This window comes from Lepidochelys kempii, chromosome 9, assembly GCF_965140285.1.
Source record: "Lepidochelys kempii isolate rLepKem1 chromosome 9, rLepKem1.hap1, whole genome shotgun sequence".
Classification (NCBI taxonomy): Eukaryota; Metazoa; Chordata; order Testudines; family Cheloniidae; genus Lepidochelys; species Lepidochelys kempii.
Window position 1 is genome coordinate 50,133,865 of NC_136388.1, and position 25,895 is coordinate 50,159,759.

Consider the following 25,895-nt stretch of genomic DNA (forward strand, 5'->3'; position numbering starts at 1 on the left):
CATAGTTGTAAACACAGCAAGAACTCAGGTTCAGCTCCATTCTCCCATCCCATTGACTCAGGCCCCAGCAAACGCAAGGGATGTCTATGCCAATACTAATGGTAAAGCAAGCTGCCCCCCCATAAGCTAGCCCTCAAGCTCTATATGCATTTTAGGCACCATCAATAGCTTCTGGTTATTGATAGTTTGTCAAAAGCCGTCACACCCAACCATTAATAGCAAGATAACAGGGACAGTACAGGCAGCGCCAGTGCCTCCAGTGGTGAGTACAGGAACTAGAGCGTGGAGGCTTGAGTTCCAATCCCGTTTCCACGGTGCCTGGAGTGGGACTCCACCCACGTTACTTAACGTCGTCTAAATACCCCATCCCTTACCCAGAAACACCACTGAGGAAGAGAGGACAGGCTATAGCCACGCTGCTCTGCGGCAGCGACTGCCAGCAGACGGGTGGCTACGCCCCTGGGAGCGCCGGGAGAGGTGCTGGGCCGGAGGAATCACATGCCCTAGCCAAGCTCCTTGCTTCGCCCACGATTGGCTCAGCAGCTTCAGGGCGAAGCCCGCTGAAGCTCCCTGGTGCTACTAAGTGCGGGAGGGGGGAGGGCTGTGCGCCTCTGGCGTGGAGCCCGCGCAAGGCACGTCCTGCCGGGTAGAAGCACGGGTCGCGCCCGCCAGCACGCCCAGGCCGTGACCGTACTTCCAGGGCTGCCACCCTCGAGAAAGGGTCTCGCCTGCCAGGACCCCGACCGCGGGCCGCCTGGGCATAGAAGCGCCCGGCCTCTCGGCCATTTTGTCCCTTTGGCGGGTCACCAGCCCAAGATGGCGCCGGGAGGACTCACCATGGAGCACGCAGTCGAGCAGCTAGAGTGTCCCCGCCTCCCCCATTAGCGGCCCGGCGGCCATTTTCCCGCGCCAACCCCAGCCAGCCCTAACGGACGGGCCTCCCAGCGCGCTCCCCGCGGAGGCTAAGCCGCGCTCCGCGCCGCCCCCTGCCTGCGAACTACAGGCCTGCTCCTGCCTCGCGGGGCCGTGGAGCGGCGCCCCAGGCCAGCCCCAGACGGGCCAGGCCGCGCTGCCGCTTTGGAGGCCCGGCCGGCTGTGCACTCAGGCTCCGTGTATTACCCGCTCGCCGTAGTTCTGCTCCCCGCTGTCGCTCATTGTCCCTCGAAGGCTGCCAGCAACCGTCGCACCAACCTCCACCACCGTCCGGCGCCAGCGCTCTCTACCACGGAACGGAAGTGACGTCTGTCCCTCCCTCCCTGGCCAGGCCCCGCCCGCTCCGTGAGGCAGTCGTGAGTGACGCACCCGGTGACTGGATGAGCCTAGCCCCGCCCCCCACTTGCCCCTCCCCCCTGACTGAGCTGTGAGCCTAGCCTCTTCCACCGCCCCCCATTTCCCCACACTGGGTATATTGGGGGGAGGGGCGGTGTGTATTGGGAGGGATATTTGGGGTGTGTGGGAAGGGTGTATGTTTACTGGAAGCGGTATTTGGGGGGTGCTCGTGTGTGTGTGTACTGGGAGGGGTATTTGGGGGGGTGGGAGATATGTGTGCATTGGGAGGGATTTGGGGGGGGTGCTGTGTGTGTACTGGAAGGAGTATTCGGGATGTGTGGAGGGGTGTATAGATACTGGGAGGGGTATTTGGGGGATACTAGGGATGTGTGTGTAATGGGATGGGGTATATGTGGGTTCTGGCAGGGATACCTGCAACCTCAATCTCAAGGAGGGGGAACTGTTGTGCTCCCTCTCAGGGTGGTAGGCCGGCTGGTGTCAGTCAGCACCTCCCTATGGGCCTTTCCCATACTGAGAGCAGGGAGCTGGGGCCTGGCCACGCTGTGACTGATCCTGACTGGGTTCTGTGGTCATGCAGTGGGATAGGCAGCCTGGCCGAAAGGCGCTTGACAGCCACACTTACCTGGCAGGCTGGGTGGAATCCGGCAGTTGCAGATGCAGGGGGGACCAATGAAAGTGCAGAGATGCAGGGCCGTAACCAGGGCAGGGTGAGTGGGGCAGCTGCCCAGGGCACAAAGCCACAGGGGCAAAAAATGATGGGGGCCCAACAGCTGGGGGCGCTGGTAGGCTTGCTCTTCCTGGGCGCTGAAGAGCCTAGTTACGGCTCTGCGGGACGACTTTTTCTGATCTGTAATGAGCAAGAAAAAATCATGGACATTTTTCCACATTTCAGAAATTTGCCCAGATGGAAATCGGAGGACCAGAAAAAAGGTCATGCCCAGGAAAACCCAGGTATGGTAACTCTAAACCCCTCCCACACCTCTTCCACAGGCTGAGGGGTCAGTCTAACCCCACCCCGCACCTACCGTTCTCCCATGCTTTTCTCTCTCACCAACATAAGCTGGTCCAATAAAAGATATTGCCTTACCAACCTTGTCTCTCTAATAGCATGGGACTGACATGATTATAACACTGCAAACAACATATAGATATGAACATGGAGCCTTTTTCTTCACATGAATTTTACACCAGTGTAAACTCATGCACTTTGATGTTGTTACTCATAATTCACATCAGAGTACACATTCCAACCTGTCTGCCCATAGCAAGAGCTTAATGAAGCATATAGCATGAGTTGATGTTCTGATGCCATAATTACAAATTCTCAGTGTACCTGACAATTTACAAAGGATGCAGTTTAAAAGACTGGGATTTTAAACCCTGTCACCAGTAAGATATTGCCTGTACTAGTCATATTCTCATGCCACATACAGAGAATACCTGCTCTAACCAGGCAGGAAAGGGATAATAAGCCATAAATTTTTCAGGGATCAAAGTAGTGGTTCCTGAGGCCAGATTTACACTACAACATTTTGTCAATATAGCTATTTTGGTCAGGGGTGTGAAATAAACACACTCCCTAGCTGATAAAGGTGTACCCTCAGAGCCCTCTAATGTAGGTGCAACTTATAGCAGCAAAAGGCATTTTTCTATTGGCGTGGTAACACCACCTCCTCAAATGATACTAGTGGTGTTGACAAAAAAGTGCTGCATCATTAATTTTGTTTCCAACATCTTGATTTGATGCTACCTGAATGCTCATATTTTCCCTCTTTTTACTCTCATCTTTCAATATTAGTTTTGTCAGGGAGGGGGTTAAACTTATAGTAAAAGGGTTGGGTAAAAAAAGGGAAGATATGAGCACTCAGCATAAAATTGAGATGTTGAGAACAAAATTAATTAAGGAACCAAAGGACACGAAGAGAAGAAATTCTTGTATTGCCTATACACTAGTGCCAGGAGCCTGGGTAACAAACAGGAGGAACTAGAATTGCTCTTTTTTTGAATATCAATTGAAATGTTGGAATCAATGTTGGAATAAATGGTTATAACCTATTTAGGAAGGACTGAGTGGGCAAAAAGGGATGGGGAGTGTCACTCTATGTCAAAAATGGCATTATCTGTTTCCGAGTCACTGAGAACTTCAAAGAGAATGATCTTGAATGTATATGGATCAAAGTCCCAACAGATAAAGCACAAGAAGGGGTATTAGTTGGTGTCTGCTACACACAACCAAATCATGCTAGGGAACAGGATGAGCAGCTCCTGACGCACCTATCTACAGTGTGAAGGAAAAAATGCTTTGTAATCATGGGGGACTTCAATCTGAGTGACATATGCTGGAAGTTTCAGGCTACCAGTACTAAAACATCCTTGGAATGTCTAAACATTATACATGACAATTTTATAACTCAAATAATATTGCAAACAATATGGGGAAATTCTATATTTGCCCTTGTTCTAACAGATACAAAGGAACTAATCACAGAACTAAAAATTAATGATAGCATAGGTACAAGTGATCATGACTTGATCACATTTATAATGAGCATATAGAATAAAATCCAGACCAGTAATATATATACTGGGTGCTTTAAGGGGGCTAATTTAATAGAATCATAAAAATGTAGGCCTGGAAGAGACCTTAATAGGCCATCTGGTCCAGTGCCTGGCATTGAGGCAAGACTAAGTATTATCTAGACCATTTCACAAAGCTGAAAACAATTATGGACCAAATCAGCTGGAGGAAGAATTTAATCAGAAAAATGTAAATGATAATTGGGAATCATTTAAAAGAACACCTTATTAGATGCCCAATAAACCACAATCTCATGATTGAGGAAGAAGGCTATGCTGGTTAAAAAATGACCTGGATTAGAGAGGAAATGAAGGCAACTGTATATATAATACAAACACACACACACACACACACGGAATGAATGGAATAAAGGGGAAATTGATAGTAATGAGTATAAATCAGAAATTAGGAATTGTAGACTATAGATAAGGGAAGCCAAGGGTCACAAGAAGAACTCTATGTTCAGCACAGTTAACAACACTTAGAAAGAGTTTTTAAATCCTGACAATGGTATTGGTCCTTTACTAGATGGAAGTGGTAGAACTATCAATAATAATGCAGAAAAGACAGAAGTGTTCAATAAATATTTCTTTTCTGTATTTGTGGAAAAAACAGCTGATGCAATCTCATCACATGGTGGGATGGAGAAAGTTGCATGATGGGAACTTGACCCTTTGCTAGCCCCCCCTCGCATGACTCGTGTGTGTTGGTGACACAGAGGCCCATTTGTGGTTCACTACTCTGTATCAGCAGCTCTTATCAGGCGTGACACACTCACTACACTTCACACACTGGTGTCATGATAGTTATTTATTAACTCACTGATCGTTGATGCCACTGTGAAATGTTTGTAACAACTCAGTAGGTGAAATTATGGTACTCTCTAATATTATGTCCTGGAGACTGTAACAGACAAAGGTGACAAAACAAGTTTCTTCTAGATAAAGGGAAAGAAAATATAGTGGCAGACGCCCTGTACAGGAAATAAGGCTCTGACCAGCTGTCTCTGGGTCTGCCAGGGGCTACCGTCCTGCAGCTTTGTAAGGGGGAGATGCAATGCAAAGAACATCCCAATGCCAGAGGGCAACGGGCTCATTGATGTCATAATCTGGACCTAAAAGATGAGGGAGGTCAATGGCTGAGCACTTTGAAATGTTACCAGCCTTCATTCCTCTGGCCAGGCTGACTCACGGGACCAGGAGGTTGGCATAGAACTTCAGATTGCCCCTGTAGGACTCCGACACAAACAAATGGACCCTGGATACCCAGAGGGCCGTGCCTTTCACTCATCAGTCATCCAGGATCAGAGGACACAAGTGGTAATTGTGATATCATCGGTATGAGTCCCATGTGAGCCTCAGATTCCCTCTGAACTTTGTACTGCTATGCGCTGAGGGTAAAGAGAAGGGAAGAGGCATTTAACTCACTGTACCAGCCTGGCTGAAGACCCGAGTCATTCACAAACCGAAGAGAGGCCACACATGTGAGCGGCGGATCCCCCACCTCTCTGCATGGAAGCTGAACAACGGCCCTGAACTGGAGAACAAGGGGGAAAGAGGCCAGGGGGCAGAGACGGTGCAGCCAAAGCTGTAGGGAAGTCTCCAAATATCCAAAGGGTCCTGCTTTAGCTGCTTCTGCCAGTGAAGTCTCTGGCTCACTTTTTACTGCTGTTTTTTCACATGGTGGAGGAGGGAAGATGCTACCTGAGTCCTAGTGCCCCCACAGTGGGTGGAAATGGGGGGTGTCTCCCCTGCACAGTTCTGGGTCCAGGGAGGTCCTGTGGGAGCCCAGCTGAACCCCATTTTGCTCCCTCAGTCAGAGGATGGAGACAGGGCTTGGCCAGTCAGAGATGCACAAATACAGCAGCAGGCTGCGCTGGCTGAGGAGGAGGATCCACCTGTCCACAAGGCTGGCCACTACCCCCGAAAGGAGGAGACATAGGGTGCTGATGGTCAGGGACTCCCTTCTGAAGGGGATGGAAGCCTTCATCTGCCAACCTGACATGATGTCCTGAGATGTTTGCTACTTGTCTGGACACGACAGAAAGGTTGCCGAGGCGCCTCCATCATTCTACCTCATGCTTCCCATCCATTTAGGCACTAATGATATAGCCAGGTCTGAGCCTGAGCTGATCCGCATTGACTGCAGGGCTCTGGGAGCGAGGGTGAAGGTTGTGTTCTCGTCCATCCTCCTGGTTGAGGGTAAGAGCTCAAGCAGGGACACACACACATCATGGATATGAATGCATGGCTGGGCAGATGATGTCGAAGGAGGGCTTTAGCTTCCTCGATCATGGGATGCTGTTCCAGGAAGAAGGTCTGCTGGGAAGAGATGGGGTCCACCTGACCAAGAAGGGGAAGAGCATCCTCATGCACCGACTGGCCCCTAGCAAGGAGGTCTTTAAACTAGGTTCAAAGTGAGCAGGAGACAAAACCCCTGTCAAGGCTGATTCCCCACTCTGGCACTTCAAGTGCAGAAGGTGAGGGCCCGCAAAGATTCTAAAAATTAATACTGGCCACTCCAGGCTTGTATCAGAGTAACAGCCATGTTAGTCTGTATTCGCAAAAAGAGAAGGAGTACTTGTGGCACCTTAGAGACTAACCAATTTATTTGAGCATAAGCTTTCGTGAGCTACAGCTCACTTCATCGGATGCATCTTATGCTTATGCTCAAATAAATTGGTTAGTCTCTAAGGTGCCACAAGTACTCCTTTTCTGTTTTCCAGGCTTGTATTAATCTCCCAAGGTTACAGCTTCTCTCTGACCTTGGATGCTGCCACCACCAGTGCAGACCCCCTTTGAGAACCCATGAAGGCGCAATTGAGAATTTCTTCCTGTGGGGTACCCTCAAGCCCTTTCACCCCCCCCCCTTTGGGGAAGGCTGAGAAAGAAAAAAAAAAGAAAGAAATCAGCTGTTGCCACCAGCTAATTAACATGTGTACAAACCTCTAAAGACACAAAAATCCAATTCAGTTCTTTAAAAAGGTAAATTTTATTAATAAAAAAAATAGAAAATATACCTGGGAACTGAGGCATTTGCTAGATTAAAAAAAACCCAAAACAACTACGAGGATTAAGCATCAAGAATAGCTTTCTTGAGGTCCAGTTTAAAGGTTACAAGCAAAACAAAAAGCCTGGGATTAGCACAGAGGAATCTACAAGCCATAAGGAAATAAAAGGAATAAACCTAATCACATCTTCCTAGACATTTCCTGATCTACTTACATATCTGGGGTTTTAAATGAGTCTTTCTAGGTATGATACTGATGATTTTTTTCATACCTGGCCAAAGCTCTTACAGCATAGCTCTGTTCTGTCCACCTCTCCCTGGAGAACAACAACAGTCAGACAAAAGGGGAGTATTGTTTCCATTTTAAAAAGTTTTAGCCTTCCCATTGGCTTTTGGCCAGGTGCCCACTCCCTTCCTTTTACCTATGCATGGCAGTGAGACTTTTTAACACTTTACAGATAGAGCGATTAGAGAACAGCAACTAAGAGGGATTTTATAGCTACAGGCTGGCTGGGTGTCCATAAAAGGGAGCTACCCCCAACCCCCCTTCGTTTATCACACACCCTCCAAATTACAGACGGTGCTGGCCAGCCTGGTTCAAGTCGGGTCCACACTGGCTGGGATTTCTTCCTGGAGGTTTAGGAAACAGAGTTAATTAGATACATGCACCTCTAATTTTGCTAATAATGACATGAAGAACTAAACAGTATTTTCCGCATGTTAAAGACTACAAGGACTTAGAATATAGGGACATTTTTACCTGGCTGATTCTGGGAAACCTTCCTAGGAGAGTGCATCAGCCACTTTGTTAGAGGCTCCTGAGATGTGTTGTATCACAAAATCAAAGTCTTTAAGAGCTAAACTCCACCGAAGAAGTTTTTTGTTAGCCTTTTTGACGGTGTCAAGCTACTTCAGTGCAGCATGTTCAGAAACGCCATCCCCAAATATATGGGTGTAGCTTCTCCAGAGCATACACAATGGCGTAGCATTCTTTTTCTGAGACTGACCAGTGGCTTTCCCTCTCCGAAAGTTTTTTTGCTGAGGAACACGACAGGATGGAATTGTTGATCTGGTCCTTCCTGCATTAAAACTGCTCCTATACCACGCTCAGACGCATCTGTGGTTACGACGAAAGGTTGGTCAAAGTGCGGGGCCCTTAGTACAGGCTCAGACGTAAGGGCCTCCTTAAGCTGGCTAAAGGCTTTTTGACACTTCTCAGACCACTGAACTGCATTTGTCTGTTTTTTCCTGGTTAGGTCAGTCAGTGGGGTGGCAATTTGGCTGTAGTGTGGTACAAATCGTCGGTAACACCCAGCTAAGCCCAAGAAGGATTGGACCTGCTTCTTTGACTTAGGGACAGGTTAATTTTGGATAGCATTTACTTTAGCCTGTAGGGGGTTAATAGTTCCTTGACCCACCTGGTGTCTAAGGTATGTTACCCTGTTTAGACCTATTTGACATATTTTGACCTTAACTGTTAATCCTGCCTTCCTTATGCGCTGGAAGACAGCTTGGAGGTGTTCCAGGTGTTCTGCCCAGGAATCTGAGAATATGGCCACATTATCAAGGTAGGTGACTGTAAATTCCCCAAATCCAGCCAGAAGGTTATCTACCAGTCTCTGGAAGGTGGCAGGTGCATTTCACCGTCCGAAAGTGAGCACATTAAATTCATACAGCTTTCATGGATGAAGACTAACCTTTTCTTGGCTGGGTCATCTAGCGGCACTTGCCAGTACCCCTTAGTTAAGTCTAAGATGGAGATGAATTGGGCATGTCCCAGTTTCTCCAATAGCTCATCTGTGCGTGGCATTGGATAGTTCTATGGGCGAGTTCCAGCATTTAGCTTACAGTAAGTGGATTTCCCCATCTGGTTTGGGAACCAGAACCACTGGAGAGGCCCATGCACTCTCAGAGGGGCAGATTACACCTATCTGTAACATGTCCTTGATCTCCCTTTCTATCACAGTTTTGGCCTGAGCAGCTATCTGGTAGGGTTGGGCTCTAATTGGGCGAGCATCACCTGTGTCAATGGAGTGGTATGCCCGTTCTGTCTGTCCTGGGATGGCTGAAAACATTGGTGTGAAGCTGGTGCACAGCTCCTGGATTTGCTGTTGCTGCTTATGCCCAAGGGTTATGGAAAGGCTCACCTCTTTTACGCCACTGTTGCTTTTCCCTTCAGAGTAGGCCACTCAATGTCGTCTCTCTCCTGTGCTATAAACTGGAAAACCTTGATTTCTCAGGAATAAAAGGGCTTTAGAGAGTTAACATGGTATACTTTAGGTTTTAGGGTAGGGTCTGGGAATGCTATGAGGTAATCAACAGCTCCCAGGAGCTCTTGGATCATAAATGGCGCCTCCCACAACGCTTCCATCTTATTGGCCTGGAGTGCTTTCAGGACCATGACTTGGTCACCTACTCTGAAGGAACACTCTCTGGCATGCTTATTGTACCAGGCCTTTTAGTCTTGTTGAGCATCCTGTAGGTTTTATCGAGCAAGGGCTAGAGAGTCTTTGAGGGTGTTTTGCAGGTTGGTTACAAAGTCCAAAATGTTAGTTCCTGGAGAAGATGTAACCCCCTCACATTTCTGCTTTACCAACTGTAATGGTCCCTTAACTTCGTGGCCATAAATGAGTTCAAAGAATGAAAACCCGAAACTGGGATGTGGTACAGCCCTGTAGGCAAAGAGCAACTGCTGCAACACTAGGTCCCAATCATTGGAGTGCTCGTTCATGAATTTACTTATCATAGCCCCCAAAGTCCCATTAAACTTTTCCACTAGGCCATTCGTTTGATGGTGGTAAGGGTGGCAAACCAAGTAGTTCACCCCATGAGCTTCCCAAAGACATTTTATGTTCCCTGCCAGGAAGTTAGTTCCTGAATCTGTAAGGATGTCGGAGGGCCAAACTACCCTGGCAAAAATGTCTGCCAATGCCTGGTTCACGCTTTTAGCCCTGGTGTTGCTTAGAGCTACTGCTTTCGGGTGGCAAAATCCATGAAGGTCAGTATGTATAGATTTCCTCTGGGTGTCTTCTTAGGGAAAGGACCCAGAATATCCACAGCTACATGTTGAAATGGAACCTCAATTATGGAGAGGGGCTGTAGAGGGGCCTTGACCAGGTCTTGGGGCTTTCCCACCCGCTGGCACACCTCACAAGACTGGACATAGGTAGAAACGTCCTTGCCCATTCCCTCCCAATGGAATGACTTTCCCAAATGGTCTTTGGTCCTATTCACCCCAGCATGGCCACTAGGGTGATGGTGGGCTAAGCTCAAGAGCTTTTCCCTATACTTAGTTGGAACTACCAACCGTCTCTGAGAAAGCCAGTCCTCCCCACCAGAAAGGGTTTCCTTGTATAAGAGCCCTCCCTCTACAACAAACCTGGACCTATTAGAAGAGCTGAGAGATAGTGGGTCATTCCGTGCCGCCATCCAAGCTCCCTTAAGGCTTTCATCTGCTTCCTGCTCTGCCTGGAACTACTCCCTTGATGCTGGAGAAGTTAGTTCCTCGCTGGGTTGTGGACTTGGGCTTGGTCCCTCTGGAAGCGATGCAAGTGATGGTGGTGTCTCCATTGATTGTGAACTGCTCTCCTCAGGTGCACTAGGTTGTATTTCAGGCTCTGGTTGAGCTTCTTGTGCCTGTTTAGCTGCTGCAGGTGCAGGCTCTGTGGCGCCCTTTGGTGCTGACTCCCATGACTCTAGTGGGGTTGCAAGCACGGGCTCTGGTGCTGACTGCTCCACCAGTTCCAATCCTTGGGCTGATTCTGGTCGGGTCCAGGAACTGGATTGACAACCACTGCCATAGACTCTGGTCAGGGGTCTAGTTCCACCACCTCTGGCTGGGTCCCTGGGCCTCTGGTATCAGGGGACAACAGACTGGGTTCTTGTAGGAGGCTCAGGAATGGGGTTAGGTGTGGAGGCCTGTTTAGCCTGGGTGAGGGTGACCATCCCCACCCTTTTTGTTAGCCTCACATGGTTGGCCAAGTCTTCTCCCAGCAGCATGGGAAAGGTATAATCGTCATAGACTGCAAAAGCTCATATTCCTGATCAGCCCTTGTACTGGACAAGCAACTTGTCTGTAAGCAGTTAAAAGAGTTGGCCTTAAAGGGTTGTACTGTGATTTGGGCCTCTGGGTTGATGAATTTGGGATCCACTAGGAATTGGTGGAAAGCTGACACCTGTGCTCCAGTGTCTCTCCATGCAGTAATCTTCCTTCCACCCACACTCACAGTTTCCCTTCGCTCAGTGGGTATTTGTGAGGTATCTGGGCCTGAAGGCTGTCAGTGGGATCGTAGGGTGATGAGTTGCAGTCAGCTGGTGCTCTTGGGGCAGTTGGCTTTTACATGCCCCAGCTCATTACATTTGAAGCATCGCCCAGCTGACTGTCAGCTGGGGCAAGGTGGGTGGTTGGAGAGTAGGGTGGTAGGATGAGAATTTATTTGCGGTCTCCCCGACTATGTGGAGGGCTCCTCCTTGTGAGGTGGGACTTTGGGCTGACTCCAATGATGGGGTGTTGTCTCGGGTTGCCCCTTCTGGTATCCCCACCAACTGCTACTAGCTTTTTTCTTCTCCACCACTTCCACCCATTTGGCTCCGATCTCCCCCACCTTGATTACAGTTTTGGGCTTCCCATCTAGAATGTACCTGTGATGGGTTGGATCACAGAAACCCCCTGGGGGCTGCCACCTGGTGTGCGAAGACTACTTCTGCTCCTGCTTTCCTGCCCTGGCAGCTTAGGACTTCAGTGCCCTGCCTGGTTTGAGCCAGAACTGCTAGCCTCGTGCAAACCCGGACCCAGGTCTGAACCACGTCCCCAAACAGCTGTAGGCTTAATTGAAAGCAGCTTGGGAAGTGTTCCTGTCTTTAACACTCAGATGCTCAACTCCCAATGGGGTCCAAACCCCAAATAAATCCGTTTTACCCTTTATAAAGCTTATACAGGGTAAACTCATTAATTGTTCGCCCTTTACAACACTGATAGAGAGATATGCACAGCTGTTTGCACCCCTCCCCCAGGTATTAATACATATTCTGGGTTAATTAATAAGTAAAAAGTGATTTTATTAAATACAGAAAGTAGGATTTAAGTGGTTCCAAGTAATAGCAGACAGAACAAAGTGACAGGTTTCAGAGTAACAGCCGTGTTAGTCTGTATTCGCAAAAAGAAAAGGAGTACTTGGTGCCACAAGTACTCCTTTTCTTAGAACAAAGTGAATTACCAAGCAAAATAACATAGAACACGCAAGTCTATGTCTAAGAAAACTGAATACAGATAAAAACCTCACCCAGTAAGCTTCCTTTTACAGACTGATCTCCTTCTAGTCTGGGTGCAGCAATCACTCAGACCCCCTGTAATTACTGTCCTTTGTTCCAGTTTCTTTCAGGTATCCTTGGGGGTGGAAAGGCTATCTCTTGAGCCAACTGAAGATAAAATGGAGGAGTCTCCCCCGGGCTTAAATAAACTTTCTCTTGTGGGTGGAGACCCCCCCCATGCAAAGTCTAGCTCCAAGATGGAGTTTTGGAGTCACATGTGCATGCAGGACTCAGTTTTTTCAGGCAGCAGCCATTGCTTACCTGCTACCTTGAATGTCCTCATGTAGACTTCTTATGTAGATTGGAGCCTTCCAAGATCCATGGTCTCTTAAGTGCTTCTTGATTGGGCATTTAATTTGCACATTCCTTTGTCAAGAAGCTGACCAAATGCTTTACAAAGGCTACTTAAAAATCAAGCCAGTACACAGCCAATATTCATAACTTCAAATACAAAAATGATACATGCATACAAATAGGATTAATAGATTCAGTAGATTAATAGATTCATAACCTTTACAGAGATATGTTACATGGCATATGTAGCATAAAACATATTCTAGTTATGTCATATATACATTCAATAAGCATATTTCCATAAAGCCTTATGGGGGGCACCGTTACAGTACCTTTCTATTTCCTCAGGAACACCCACTAAGAACTGCTCCATTTGTATGAGGAGAGACACATCTGCCAGAGACTTAACATTTGCTCCTGATATCCAGGCATCCCAATGTTTTACAATGTGGTAGGTGTGTTGGGAAAATGCCATGTCTGGTTTACCCCTTAGGGCTCTGAACCGCTGACAGGCATGCTCGGGTGTTAGCCCCATCCTAATTCTGGACCTTGTGTTTAAAACGTTCGTACTCATTCATGTGTACGTTAGGCATTTTAGCTGCCATCTCTGCTAAGGGTCCACTGAGTTGTGGCCTCAGTTCCACTACATACTGGTCTGGAGGGATGTTGTACTGAAGGCAGGCTCTTTCAAAATTTTCTGTATTATTGCCTACCTTGTATGTGGGGAATTGCTTGGAATGGGGAGCGGTACCTGGAGGAGGACTTCTAGGGCTACCTGGTTGACCCAGCGTAGCCCTTTCCAGCTCTAAGCGCTTCATCTCTCTCCTCTCCTCCGCCTCCAAGCGCTTCGCCTCCGCTTTCAAGCGCTTCATCTCTCTCCTCTCCTCTGCCTCCAAGCGCTTCATGTCTCTCCTTTCCTCCACCTCCAAATGTTTTGCCTCCAAACGCTTCTCCTCCGCTTCCGCCTCCAAGCACTTCATCTCTCTCCTCTCCTCTGCCTCCAAGCGCTTCATGTCTCTCCTTTCCTCCACCTCCAAATGTTTCACCTCCAAACGCTTCTCCTCCGCTTCCGCCTCCAAGCACTTCATCTCTCTCCTCTCCTCTGCCTCCAAGCGCTTCATGTCTCTCCTTTCCTCCACCTCCAAATGCTTCACCTCCAAGCGCTTCTCCTCTGCTTCCGCCTCCAAGCACTTCATCTCTCTCCTCTCCTCTGCCTCCAAGCGCTTCATCTCTAGGAAGAAATTCCTGTCTTCCGCTGTTAGAACTTGGTCTGGGTTAAGGGCCTTGGATGGGTAGATGCTGCCACCACTCAAGTGCAGAACCCCTTTGAGAACCCAGGAAGGCGCACTTGGGAATTTCTTCCTGTGTGGTACGCTCAAGCCCTTTCACTCCCCCCTCCGAGGAAGAGCTGAGAAAGAAAGAAAAAAAAGAAACCAGCTGTTGCCACCAGCTAATTAAACAACATGTGCACAAACCTCTTAAGACACAAAAATCCAATCCTGTTCTTAAAAAAGGTAAATTTTATTAATAAAAAAAAGAAAGAAAATACATTCGGGAACTTAGGCATTTGCTAGATTTAAAACAAAAACAACTACAAGAATTAAGCATCAGGAATAGCTTTCTTGAGGTCCAGCTTAAAGGTTACAAGCAAAACAAAAAGCACCTGGGGTTAGCACAGAGGAATCCACAAACCATAAGGAAATAAAAGGAATAAACCTAATCACATCTTCCTAGACATTTCCTGATCTACTTACATATCTGGGGTTTTAAATGAGTCATTTCTAGGTATGATACTGATGATTTTTTTCATACTTGGCCCAAGCTCTTACAGCATAGCGCTGTTCTGTCCGCCTTTCCCTGGAAAACAACAGACAGACAAAAGGGGTGTCTTATTTCAATTTTAAAAAGTTTTAGCCTTCCCATTGGCTCTTTTGGCCAGGTGCCCACTCCCTTGCTTTTACCTATGCATGGCAGTGAGACTTTTTAATCTTTTACAGGTAGGGCAATTAGAGAACAGCTACTAAGAGGGATTTTATAGCTACTAGCTGGCTGGATGTCCACAAAAGGGAGCTCACCCCCCTCCCCCGCCCTCATTTATCACAACCCCACAGGCCAGGTCTACACTTAAAAGTTACTCCTGCATAGCTATGTTGGTTAGACGTGTGAAAAAAACCCCACACCCTGACCGATGTAGCTACACTATCCTTACCCCCTAGGTAGATGAAGCTCTGTCAACAGAAGAATGTTTCTGTTGATGTAGCTACCATTGTTTGGGGCGGTAGAGTTCTACCCTGATGGAAAACCCTCTTCCATAGGTGTAGGCTGCATCTATACTGCAGGGTTATGCTGGAATAGCTTCGGTCACATATTTCTACCAGTATAGTCTCTGTAGACATAGCCTCAGTCTGTGCAGTCTCTCAGTTATTTGGCTGCATATAAGCTTCTCTTTTGCATACCTGCACCCACTTGGACAGAATGCCCAGTGGAACTCTCTGCCCACATGGTGCGAGTTTCTGGGCAGACTTCATGATTCCTTGTTTTAGATGTGGCCCCTTAACTGTCTCTTCCAGCTATCCTAAATGAAGGGTGTGTTCCCACCCATCATTTTCAACAACATTTTGACTCAACCTGTAACAAGGTTTAACCCAGCTCATAACATTCATTAGTGAGATAGCAACAATGACTGTAGGTAGCTGGGCTGTGTCATCATAGATTAAATTCCGTGTCAATGTGATCCACGTAATCATGTCTCGGACGTGTTTGAAATGGCTCAGTGGCCAGAGTGCTGCTGACCGACTTGGGTTTTGCCATGAGACCTGTGACCAGGGATGTGAGGTCAATTGTTCTAGCGCTCTGTGACCAGTGAGATGGGGTGATGAAGGGGGACCTGAGTGATGAGAAGACAGTGGAAAGGATTTTAGGAAGAGCCTTCATAGTAGCAAACTTTTAGGATCATAAAACAAAGGGGAGGAAATGAATCAGGTATGGAGCAGAAATTGCTTTGGCCTCTTCTCCTAGTGGTTAGTGTTTGCTTTCCACTCTTGAGTCACTGGGATGGGATTCTTTGCTGCCTTAAACTAGTGGGGAGAGTGGGATCGCTCTGATACTCCTTTGTCTGGAGCCCACATGTGAGAGGTCCCCTGTATAGATGTTGCTTTCTTTTAAAGGTGAATTCTGGAGTAACACCAAACATTAGTTTTGTCTTTCACTGACCCTTTAAAGATAGCCTCAGAACTTGTCCTGTTCGCTTGACACTCACTTCCTTTGCTGGGCAGCCTTTGGTGATGTAATGTTCACAGCATACAGACAGAGAATTAGAATAAAACATTCCTGCTGGGAGGCTGTAGTATAACACTATTTTATTTTTTCTATATCCAGAACCCTAATGCACAAGAACCAAAACTAAACATGCAGAGAGAAAGCAGGCTGCTCTTGAAGGCAGCGTGGCACAACTCACCCCACCTGAGTCTAGGCTGGCTCTTCGCAGACTGACAGCTGAGGACACATCCTATGCTTCCCTCAGAGTCCCCTAGCCTGCAAGCTGGAACAGGAAACCCCTTGGAATTTAAAGTGACAGCTTGTAATTTTAACAGTTTTCAATACACCACAGGTGAGAGCCTAAAAGAACCTGAAAAATGATGTCATAGGAGGTACCATAGAAGAATAAATAAAGGCATACATACCCCAGGAAGCACATGGAGGGCAGAGGTTTCAGCTGGCTTTCACACCACTTCCCACTGCGCCAGCTAGGCTTTCAACTGCTGTGAAACTGAATGTTGGACTCCACCTGCTCGCAGCAGTGGAACCCAAAAACACGAATCTGGCCTGGTCCCTACAATGGGAAGAGGGACGAGTGGAACATTTGACTTCTACTCGGAATCACGTCAAGACAACCAAAGGGAGAGCACACAGTGCCATGTACACCCTGGACAGAATGCCAGGTTGTCAGCAGTGTTCAGTCCAGCACCTCTGCTGCTACTGCATGTGCCCAGAGAGCAGTAGGGCTAGAACGGTGAGGAATGGAAGGTTAGTCGCAAGTGGGTGGTTTTTAAGAGGACAACCAGCCTCTGGAATTGTATAGCTCCTAACTGGACGTTTACTAGCTGCTTGGTGTGACACAGACAGTTAGAGCCATGCTTTGAGCCTGCACTTCAGGAGAAAGGGATCAGATTCCCAATGATCAGAACTGCCAGCGTTCTCACAGGCTTGAGTCTAGATAGGAAGAGAGGAAGGAAAGCACTTGCTGAACTCAAACAGTCTGGCATGCACTTCCAGCGTGCAAAACGAGAGATGATGCAGTTATTCTGCGATAGGAAATGAAGTCGTCTTACTGCATTCAAGTTTCTGTGCACAAATGTACGTAGGGGAAATAAGCAAGGAGAGCCACAAGTGATACTAAATGAGAGATTCTGAATCTCATGCTTGTTTGGTTCTCATAATTGGAGCGTTCAAATGGATGGCTGCAGTCTCCCGGATATGGGAGAATAGGAATGGAAGAAGGGGGTGGGGTGGCACCGTATCCGAAACATTGCCTGCAGCAGTGAGAGTCGCTTTGTGGGAGAAGAGAGGAGGGAAAGGACACAAGACCTGAAAAGCAACAGAGGAAGTACAGTGAATATCTGTTATAGTACCCCAAGAGCAGGACTGAAAATCCCTGGGGTAAGGGTGGTATAACCCCAGAGGACTTCTAGTTCTGCATAGCTGTGCTTGAGACCCAGTGCAGAAAACATGCATCATCCCATGGGCCCGTGAGCTCCAGTGGGCATAAGGTTGGTGAGCTGGAGGGGCCAGCGAGAGGAGAAGTCATTGTGGATCCCAGGTAATCTCTGTGTGGGTGGAGGGGTGATGCTGTGCCTCTGCCCCTGGGCTGCTCACACCCCCCGCACCCTATTCCCCATGCAGACCCTGGAGCAACCACATGGGGTGCAGGCTCCCCTCCGTGATGCAATCCCTGTGCAAACCTGGGGTGCACACTTCTCACTTGGGCAAACTCCCAGGAAAAATTTGTCTGGGTAACTGCATCAAAACAGCCAGGAATGCTGGATTTGACCCTTACTGAATATTTCCCAGCAGCCCCTAGGAGAACTGAATCCCAGGCCCTTATACTGGGTGGGGGTTGTAGCCAGAGTGTACTAGGGCTCCAGGGCAATGGAAAACAGAGTGTAAGTTAGAGCATCCCTGAGCTGGATTTTTCACTCCCTTGAGCACCGTGGCTATGCTGACCTAAGTTTTAAATGTAAACCAGCCCTCAGACTTCCAATGTCAAATGCAGGAAGGAAACGTGAAGACCAATAACCCCCTTGCAGGCTGCCTCACTGCATTAGAAAGAAATTAGAATGGAATGGCCAAAGTCCATTTTGCAGTTCATCTTTTACATGTGGGTGGTTTCCCTGTCGCTGGCTGAGCTTCGCTCTTTCAGAGGCACTTTTAAAATTTGCTATGCACCATTGAAATAAATCCCTAAGGAAACCTGGCTTTAATTTTCCCTATGGGAGGGTCTGTGAGGATATTGAATTGCTTGGGTAGTTCTGGAGCACAGGCCCAGGCCCTGCAGGGACGGAAACCTTTGCGACTAGCATTGTCTTTGGGAGCGGGTGTGCCCCCACTCCCCAGGGATGGTGAAGATCAAGACAGTGGTCTCCAATACCTTCCATTCTCCAGAGAGTTTGATTAGGAGGGATGTGAAGTGCTCACAGCTGTTCGCAGACATCATGTGTTACTTTTGGGTGGACTAGTCCAGTGGCTCTCAACCTTTCCAGAGTACTGTACCCCTTTCAGGAGTCTGATTTGTCGTACATACCCCCAAGTTTCACCTCACTTAAAAAGTACTTGCTTACAAAAAAATCAGATATAAAAATACAAAAAAGTGCCACAGCACACTCTTACTGAGAAATGGCTGACTTTCTCATTTTTACCATACAATTATAAAATAAATAGATTGGAATATAAATATTGTACATACATCAGTGTATAGTAGATAGAGCAATATAAACACGTATGAAATTTTAGTTTGTACTGACTTCGCTAGTGCTTTTTGTAAAACTAGGCAAATATCTAGATGAGTTGATGTACCCCCGGAAGACCTCTGCATAGCCCCAGGGGTACACATATCCCTGGTTGAGAACCACTGGGCACTCACTTCATTGCCCAAAAACCCCAACTCCCACAGAAAAAGCACCTGGAGACCCAGAGTTCAGTCTATAAGGATTTTCAGTAAGGATCACACAAAGTCAACCTCCCCACATTCAAGTCCCAGAAAAAACAAAAGGAATGAACTTAATTCTTAGTTAAGCTAAAGAGTGTTAGACCTGAAGCTAAATGGCCACAAGGTGGTGCCATACCTCCAAAAATGAAGCTGGGCTGTGGCTCACTCCAGTGCGCTAGCCAGAGGCTAGTCTCACAGAGCAGGTCCCACACCCCTGGGATCTAGAATGCCTCCAGAGTTGCTGGCTGACTCTCGCCCACATGGGCCTCCAGCATCTACCATCTCATTGCTTCCACCAAGCAAACCCTGTGAATCATCAGAAGGGTTCTGGCGAGAATGGGCTGCTCCACAGGAGACTGGGGCTAATGTCAGTGCAGGAAACTCAGCTTCCAAGTCCTTGAGTTAGCCAAGGAAGAGGAGGATTAAGATTTAACTTTCCACCACAGTGTCTGCCAGCTGACCTGCTTGGGGGCCCACTACAGTCCTGCGTTTGCTAGGCATGTAGCCCTCCCCTGAGGGGCAGTAGGGTGACAGGAGGGCATGGCCCAGAACTTCAGTTGTAAATTAAAATGTTCCCTTTCTGCCTCCATTTCAGCGTGGAGGACGAGTGCATGTGTGCTACTCTGAGCCGCTTGGGACGGTGAATTGCCTCTTGCCCCACAGAGCTGTCTGTCCCCTCTGGCCTGCCTTGTGCACCAGGCGCAAGCACTGCTGTTTCGCCCAGGTTCTTTCCCCAGGCCAGGGAGCATGCTGACCTGGGGGTGGAAGGATGGCAGCAAGAAGGATGTTCTAATAGGACCCCGTCCTGAAAGGTACTCGGTGCCTCTGCTAGGTGCTGACCACCCTCAGCTCCCATTGACTTTAATGAGATGAGGACACACTGCCCCTAGCAGGGCCAGACCCAGGCAGAACAAGCTCCCCCAGTAAAACAGCCCTGTGTGCAATATCCCAGGGCATGGTGACACTCTCTCCTGGGTCCCCAGACAGTGGCTATTTGAGGGTGTAATAAACCCCAGGGTAAAATCACAGCCTTAAGCTTGAATGACAGCATTTCCCCTTCTCATCCCCTCTCCCCGTTTTCAGATCTCCTGAGAAGCATAGGAGAAACCGGGCTTTCTGAGCACCGCGGACCCGGTGTTTGGCTTCTGGCAGAGGAGGGTAGATCAGGATCCTACAGTGACCCACTTGCTCAACCTCCCAGTCAACAGTTTTGACCAGTTCATGGCAGCAAACAAAGGAGTCCTAGAACAGCAGGACTTGCGGTAGCATCATGCAGTCAGCTGTGCTGTGAATTAAAAAGCAGCTGGCACATAAAACTTTGTTTCCCCAGTTTAGCATTTACTCTGCCTATTTTGGCTAGTGTCCATTGGGCCAGCTCATGGAGATGAGCCGCCTGGAAAGAGCTGGAAGAGCACATCCACAAGCAGCATTTGCAGTCTAAAGTTGCTATTTTTAATACACCAACAATCCCCGCTTCCCTTTGCTGTGGTTCATGTGGGCGCCTGGCGGTGTTGCTCAGAGGGGAGCTCCAAAGGGGCCAGAGGCTGTGTATCTCACCGAGTGGGAGGAGCAGTGTCGGGTGGCACATGAAGAGGGGAGTATGTGGTATCTCCCCAAGAGGAGCAGGCACGGTGGGGTTGAATGGGGGATGCTGGGTGCTCAGGTAGGGTAGCAGCACTTAGAGAGGGCTCTAAAGAGGGAGGCAGTGAGCATTCGTCCAAGACAGTTGTGTGGGAAATACAAGACAAGGTTCATTTCCCAGGGCAGCACCCCAGAGGTTTGCATTCCCTATGGGGCGTTAGCTGGCTGTGTCCTGGCGCGTGAGCCCTTCCCTGGTTACTGACAAGTACCATGGCTCTTGGCCTTGCACAGGGGTCTTAGAAGCTCCCGAGTAGATCCAGGTCATGAGACATGAAACAGCAAATTAAGGGCCTCCCTTAAAATGCAGCCAGATGCCTATGGAGGGGAATGCACTAGGGGGTTAGGGGGCTTGGCTGTCTGAACACAGGCACTTAGGGGAAAGGTCACGATACGCCTGACCGGGCTTCTGGAAAGAGACGGGTGCCCCTCAGCGGTCACTTCTTCAGGCTGGGCTTTTCACTGGAGCCCCAGGATGGCAGGGGCCCAAATCCTGTGACAGCCAATGGGAGCTGGGCAAGGCACCTAACTTCCTCAGATGGCTTGGAACCCTTTGCTGGCTGTTTACTACTTTCCCTGGTGGAGACAGCCTTGAGAATGGAATCAGAAACTGCTCCCGAGGGCTGAGCACCAGCCACTGATGTTCTCCAGTTACTGTCGCCTCAGCCACATGGGCAAAGGTCCATGCCAACCTCTGCATGTCACATGACATTCTCATACGCAAACTAGGGAAATGTGGCCTAGATGAAATTACTATAAGGTGGGTGCACAAATGGCTGAAAAACCAAACTCAAAGAGTAGCTGTCAAACTGGGAGGACATACCAAGTGGGTCCCACAGGGGTCTGACCTGGGTCCAGTTCTATTCAATATTTTCTTTAATGACTTGCTTGGATAATGGAGTGGAGAGTATGCTTATAATTTCTGCAGATGATACCAAGCTGGTGTAATCGATTAGAGTTAAAATGATCTTGATAAACTGGTTGATCTGAAAGCAACAAAAAAAAATTTCAGTGAAGACAAGTGCAGAGTACGTCACTTAGAAAGGAAAAATCAAATGCACAACTTCAAAATGGGGACAAACTGTCCAGGCAGTGGTCCTGCGAAAAAGGACCTGGAGTTCACAGTGGCTCACAAATTCAGTACAAGTCAACAGTGTAATGCTGCAGTGAAAAAAATCAAATGACATTTTGGGCTGTATTCACAGTAGCGTTGTATGTGAGACATGGAAGGTCATTGGCCTGCTCTGCCAGGCACTGGTGAGGCCTTAGCAGGAGTACTGTGTCCAGTTCTGGGCACCACACTTTAGGAAAGATGGGGACAAATTGGAGAGACTCCAGAGGAAAGCAATACAAATGATAAAAGGTTTAGAAAACCTGACCTGTGAAGAAATTTGAAAGAACTGGGCATGTTCAGTGTAGAGAAGACTGAGGGGGGACTTGATAACACTCTTCAAATATGTTGAGAGCTGTTATGAAGAAGACAATGATCAATTGATCTCCATGTCCACAGAAGATGGAAGTAATGGGCTTAATTTGCAGCAAGGTAGGTTAGATATTAGGAAAAACTGTCTAACTATAAGGATAGTTAAGCTCGTGGAAAAGGCTTCCAACAGAGGTTGTGGAATCTCCATTCTTGGAGGCTTTTAAGAACTGGTTGAACAGACCTGTGAGGGATGGTCTAGGTTTATGTGGTCCTGCCTCAGCATGTGGCGATGGACTAGGTGACCTCTCGAGGTCTCTCCCAGCCCTACATTTCTATGATTCTACACCCCTGTCTGCAATTAGGGCTCATCTTCACTAGAAAACCAGCTTGAGTTAGGACTCTGATCATGAAGAGTCATGTCCACTAACAGAATGCTGACACGACTTGCCACTTGGTGTAGACAGAAACTGTAGTCTTCAACATCATGTCAGCTGGCCATGAGCAAACCCTACCGAATTGTAGGGTTAACTATGACCAGCTGACACAGCGTTAAGTGTAACTTATCCCTGTCCATTCTGACTGCAAAGCCACGTTGAACTTCGTGTTTGTTGATGTGGCTCCTCAGGGTGGTGTTCTAAGTCTAGCATGACCTGATTTCACAGCTGGGACCCCTAGGCAGCTGCAGCAGGCATGCTGCTACAGCAAAAGCTGGCTGCTGATTGTTGAGTCAGGGCTACCCTCATTCCGTTGGACTGTTTTTCCCCTCCAACGGTTGTGCTAAATAGGTGTTCACATAAAGAGTTTGAAACAATTGGAATACAAATCACCATTCCCAGTGGGCCGAGGCCTCTTCCAGAGAAAAAAAAGCAAAGGCCCCTACTGAACATAATGTCAAAACCAAGCAGAACCTTCCTCCCCCTCCCCCACAACCTTTTCCTTGTGTGAAAAAAACAAAGTCCAAACTTTGTTTTCTTTTTTCCCCCAGCAAGACGACAAATAAAAAGCAGGGGACAAACATTTTCTTCCCTTTGCAAGTTGCCTTTGGCTGTCAGATGCACAGTGACCCTGCTGGCTGCTCTTTGAGCCAGGCTGTTTTCTTAGGATTGGGACGGGCCTGGGTTTCATGCTAATGCCATGTGCGCGTGCACTGCCTGCTGAGGCCAGTGTTGGCTCCATGTACATAATCACAGCCTGTTGTTACAAATCACTGGAGCAGAATGGGATGTTACGGTATTGCTTGATTTTGTCTCAGTACTATGGCAATTAACACAGCATATGCAGTGGGCATGGCTGAACCTCCAAACTGGGGAGGAATGGGGTGTGGGTGTGTGTGTGAGAGAGACAGAGAGATTTAGTGACAGCTCCATCCCTTAGACCAGGACACATGCAGCTGGATGCTCGGCTCCTCTTTGAATACAGGATGGGTCAGAACCATGCCCCTCTCCGAGTCACACGAACCCTTTCTCTGCAATGGTGCTGAACTCTGGCAGGAGGCAGGGATATGTGACAGCTTTGTGTGTCAGAAGGAACAGCCAACCCAGACAGTGATTTCTAACTCATGGACTTTTCTTGGCAAGGGAAATTGGACGATTTTTTGACTTAGAACTGTGTGAACACAGGGAGCCTTCTTCATCACATTTCCATGTATGTATCTCTAGGGAATGTAACCAGTACACATGAACACCAGGGGGCACCATCTGCCCTCACATGTGCCTCTCCAGCAAGAAAGCCCTGCTCTCTGTTCTTTCCCCTCTGGCCTCCAGAGCAGCATGCTTGCCCAGGTGCGCAGGGCGACTGCAGCCTGCAAGCTAGCACCTGTTTTTGCTCCGAGATGCCCTGAGCTTTGCTGTGATCAGAATAAGTTAAGCCTAAATTCAAGGGTAAATCTCCAATTTGAGATCACTGGAGTTTATCATGCGTTGATGGATGGTTACTTGGCCTGCCGTCTACAAATCACAGTGTCTGAGCAAATGGAAGGTGTCGCCCATCCAGAATGATTATGACTCGTGAAGCCTAACGTGGCATTGCCAACTCTCCCAATTTCACTGTGAGCTTGCGATATTTGGTGTTTTCCTAAAAGCCCCAGGGCCTGGAGTCTTGTGACTTCACGAGAATCTCAGCTTTCATTTACAAGGAAAGTTAACTTTCTAACCCTCCTGGTTGTGGAGCAAAGCCTGAGAACAGGATCTGAATGCAACATAGAGGCTCAGAAACCAGAAGGCCCAGTTTTTAGTACGATTATGAAAATTTAATCTCAGCATATCTGAGATTATCTCATGATCCTTGGCTGTAGGAGGCTGTCGATACTTCTAACAATCTCCTTTACCTCTTGCCCTGAAACTGACCTGCTCTGGGTGTTTCCCACTGGGCAGTAAGGCATCTGGGCTGAGGAGAGATATCTCAGAGGTTTTAAAGGCTCCGTCTTCTGGAAAGAGCAGGGCCGTCATTTTCACCCAGATGCCTGGAGACAGGCTGGCAGCACAGATCAGCCTGGTCTCCCCATCCCAAAAGTCCCCAGTAGCACCACATCGTACAATTAGACCACAACAGCATGTGTGAGAGGGGCCAGATGTGTGTGTGTAGCACTATGTGCATGTGGATGCTCTGTCCATCTCCCCCCCTTGAGCAATGAGTCAACCCTCACGTGGGCTGCTCTCAGGAGCTGCGGAGGACTGGGCTGAGTCAGGGGATTGCACTTTGCAATAGGGGGAAGTGGAGTAGTATCCTGGCCTGGTCTGCCCTGGCCTTTCCTCATGGTGGGTGCGCCCTGGTGGTGCGTGCAGGAAGTGGCTGCCTAGACACAGTGGAGGTCACTCACGTGTCCAGAGTATTTGTGACACATTGAACGACTCCGCTGGGCTCTCCCTGACCTCATTGCAGGAAAGGAGGCTGCAGCCGTTCACCTGCTGTGCCAATGTATGGCACGGGGCAGCTGGAGACGCGCTGCATGTGGGAAACAGAGGCAGCTGTTCCTGCTGTGGAGGAGCACAGCCCTATGCACAGCAATGAAACTACACTTTGCCTGGCACAAGAGCCCTTCTTTAGACAGAGGGCCTGATCCTTGCTCCCCTTGTTAGATGTGGGAAAGGCCAAAGGTCCACCCACTAGTCTCACTAGACACTGGCCCTGGATTCCAGATGCCCACTGGGGAATCTGTCCTGCCTGGCAAAAGAATTCCAGACATACACTCCTCACCATTCCCTCCAAGCTGTGTCACCAGCACCTCCAGTAGGGTGTCCATGGAGCCTCCCAGGGGACATGTGAGCTCTCCCACCTCCAATTTCTTAGCTTTCCAGGCATTAGTGAGTGGTGCTTCAGCCCATGCTTGGGTAACCCTCCTTTCCAAACCTCTAGAGAGTCCCATCGTGCCCAGGCCTACAGAAAGGAGCAGCTGTGCTCAAGGCGGTATCCCCCCTTGGGTTTCCATTTCACACTAGCTGCAAAGCTGAAAATATTCCCCTGCTTCAACTCCTCCCTCTGCCATGATGCCTACAGGGCACAATGACTGGCATACTAGGACCATGGCTCAGTATACTAAACAGGAGCAGTTCAGGGTTACCTTGTCCATTCCCTCCCACATCGCCAACCCCAAGGGGTCCAAAATCATGAGCCAGGCCCCACAAAATTACAAGAGTGGTTTATATAAATCGTGATCCTCATAGGTGCCTCCAGGTGCTCATGTAATCAAACAACAACAGGTGGTCTTGATGTTCCCCTGAAGCCCAGTTTTGCGGCACCCCTTCAGGGAGAAGCGGTGACATCACTTTCCATTCTCCCAGTGAATACGGTCCCCGGGCGGACTGGCCCTGAGTCTTCTCACACTTACTACAGCTCCCTGCCCCCTTCCTTAGACAGCACTGCCTGTCTGGCCAGATCTAGGTGCCAACTCTGTGGATGCTCCAGGGCTGGAGCACCCATGGGGAAAAAAAATGGGTGCTCAGCACCCACCAGCAGCCCCACTGATCAGCTCCTTCCCCTCCCTCCCAGTGCCTCTCACCCACTGTTCAGGCAGGCGAGAGGGGAAGGAGCAGGGGCAGGAAGAGGTGGGGGTGGAGTGGAACAGAACCAGGTAGGGGTGGGAGCTTGGGGGAAGGGGTGGAGTGGGGGCGGAGACTGGGGTGGAGCAGGGGTAGAGCACCCCGCAGAAC

The 25,895-nt window shown here is 48.7% G+C and overlaps 1 protein-coding gene and 1 long non-coding RNA gene across 5 annotated transcripts in view; one reads left to right on the top strand and one right to left on the bottom strand.

Moving 5' to 3' along the window:
* TRA2B (transformer 2 beta homolog) overlaps positions 1-1,289 on the bottom strand; it is a 35,280-nt gene extending 33,991 nt beyond the window's left edge. The window contains exon 1 of one of the 3 annotated variants that reach the window (XM_073360304.2): positions 1,120-1,289. In XM_073360304.2, the coding sequence (XP_073216405.1) occupies positions 1,120-1,155 (36 nt within the window). In that variant the 5' untranslated portion in view covers positions 1,156-1,289. Of the gene's footprint in view, positions 1-374; positions 674-1,119 lie in introns of those variants that run through there. The other 2 variants (XM_073360305.2, XM_073360306.2) reach the window with 2 other exon arrangements.
* On the top strand, positions 98-21,992 carry LOC140917438 (uncharacterized). Of its 2 annotated transcripts, none has more exons than XR_012160830.2 (6): positions 98-1,305; positions 2,183-2,241; positions 8,384-8,445; positions 12,830-12,932; positions 15,860-19,498; positions 19,770-21,992. It is a non-coding gene; the product is annotated as an uncharacterized LOC140917438 (long non-coding RNA). The 2 variants fall into 2 exon arrangements; XR_012160831.2 differs by having other exon boundaries at positions 255-1,305; positions 15,860-17,300.
* The last annotated feature ends 3,903 nt before the right edge of the window (positions 21,993-25,895 follow it).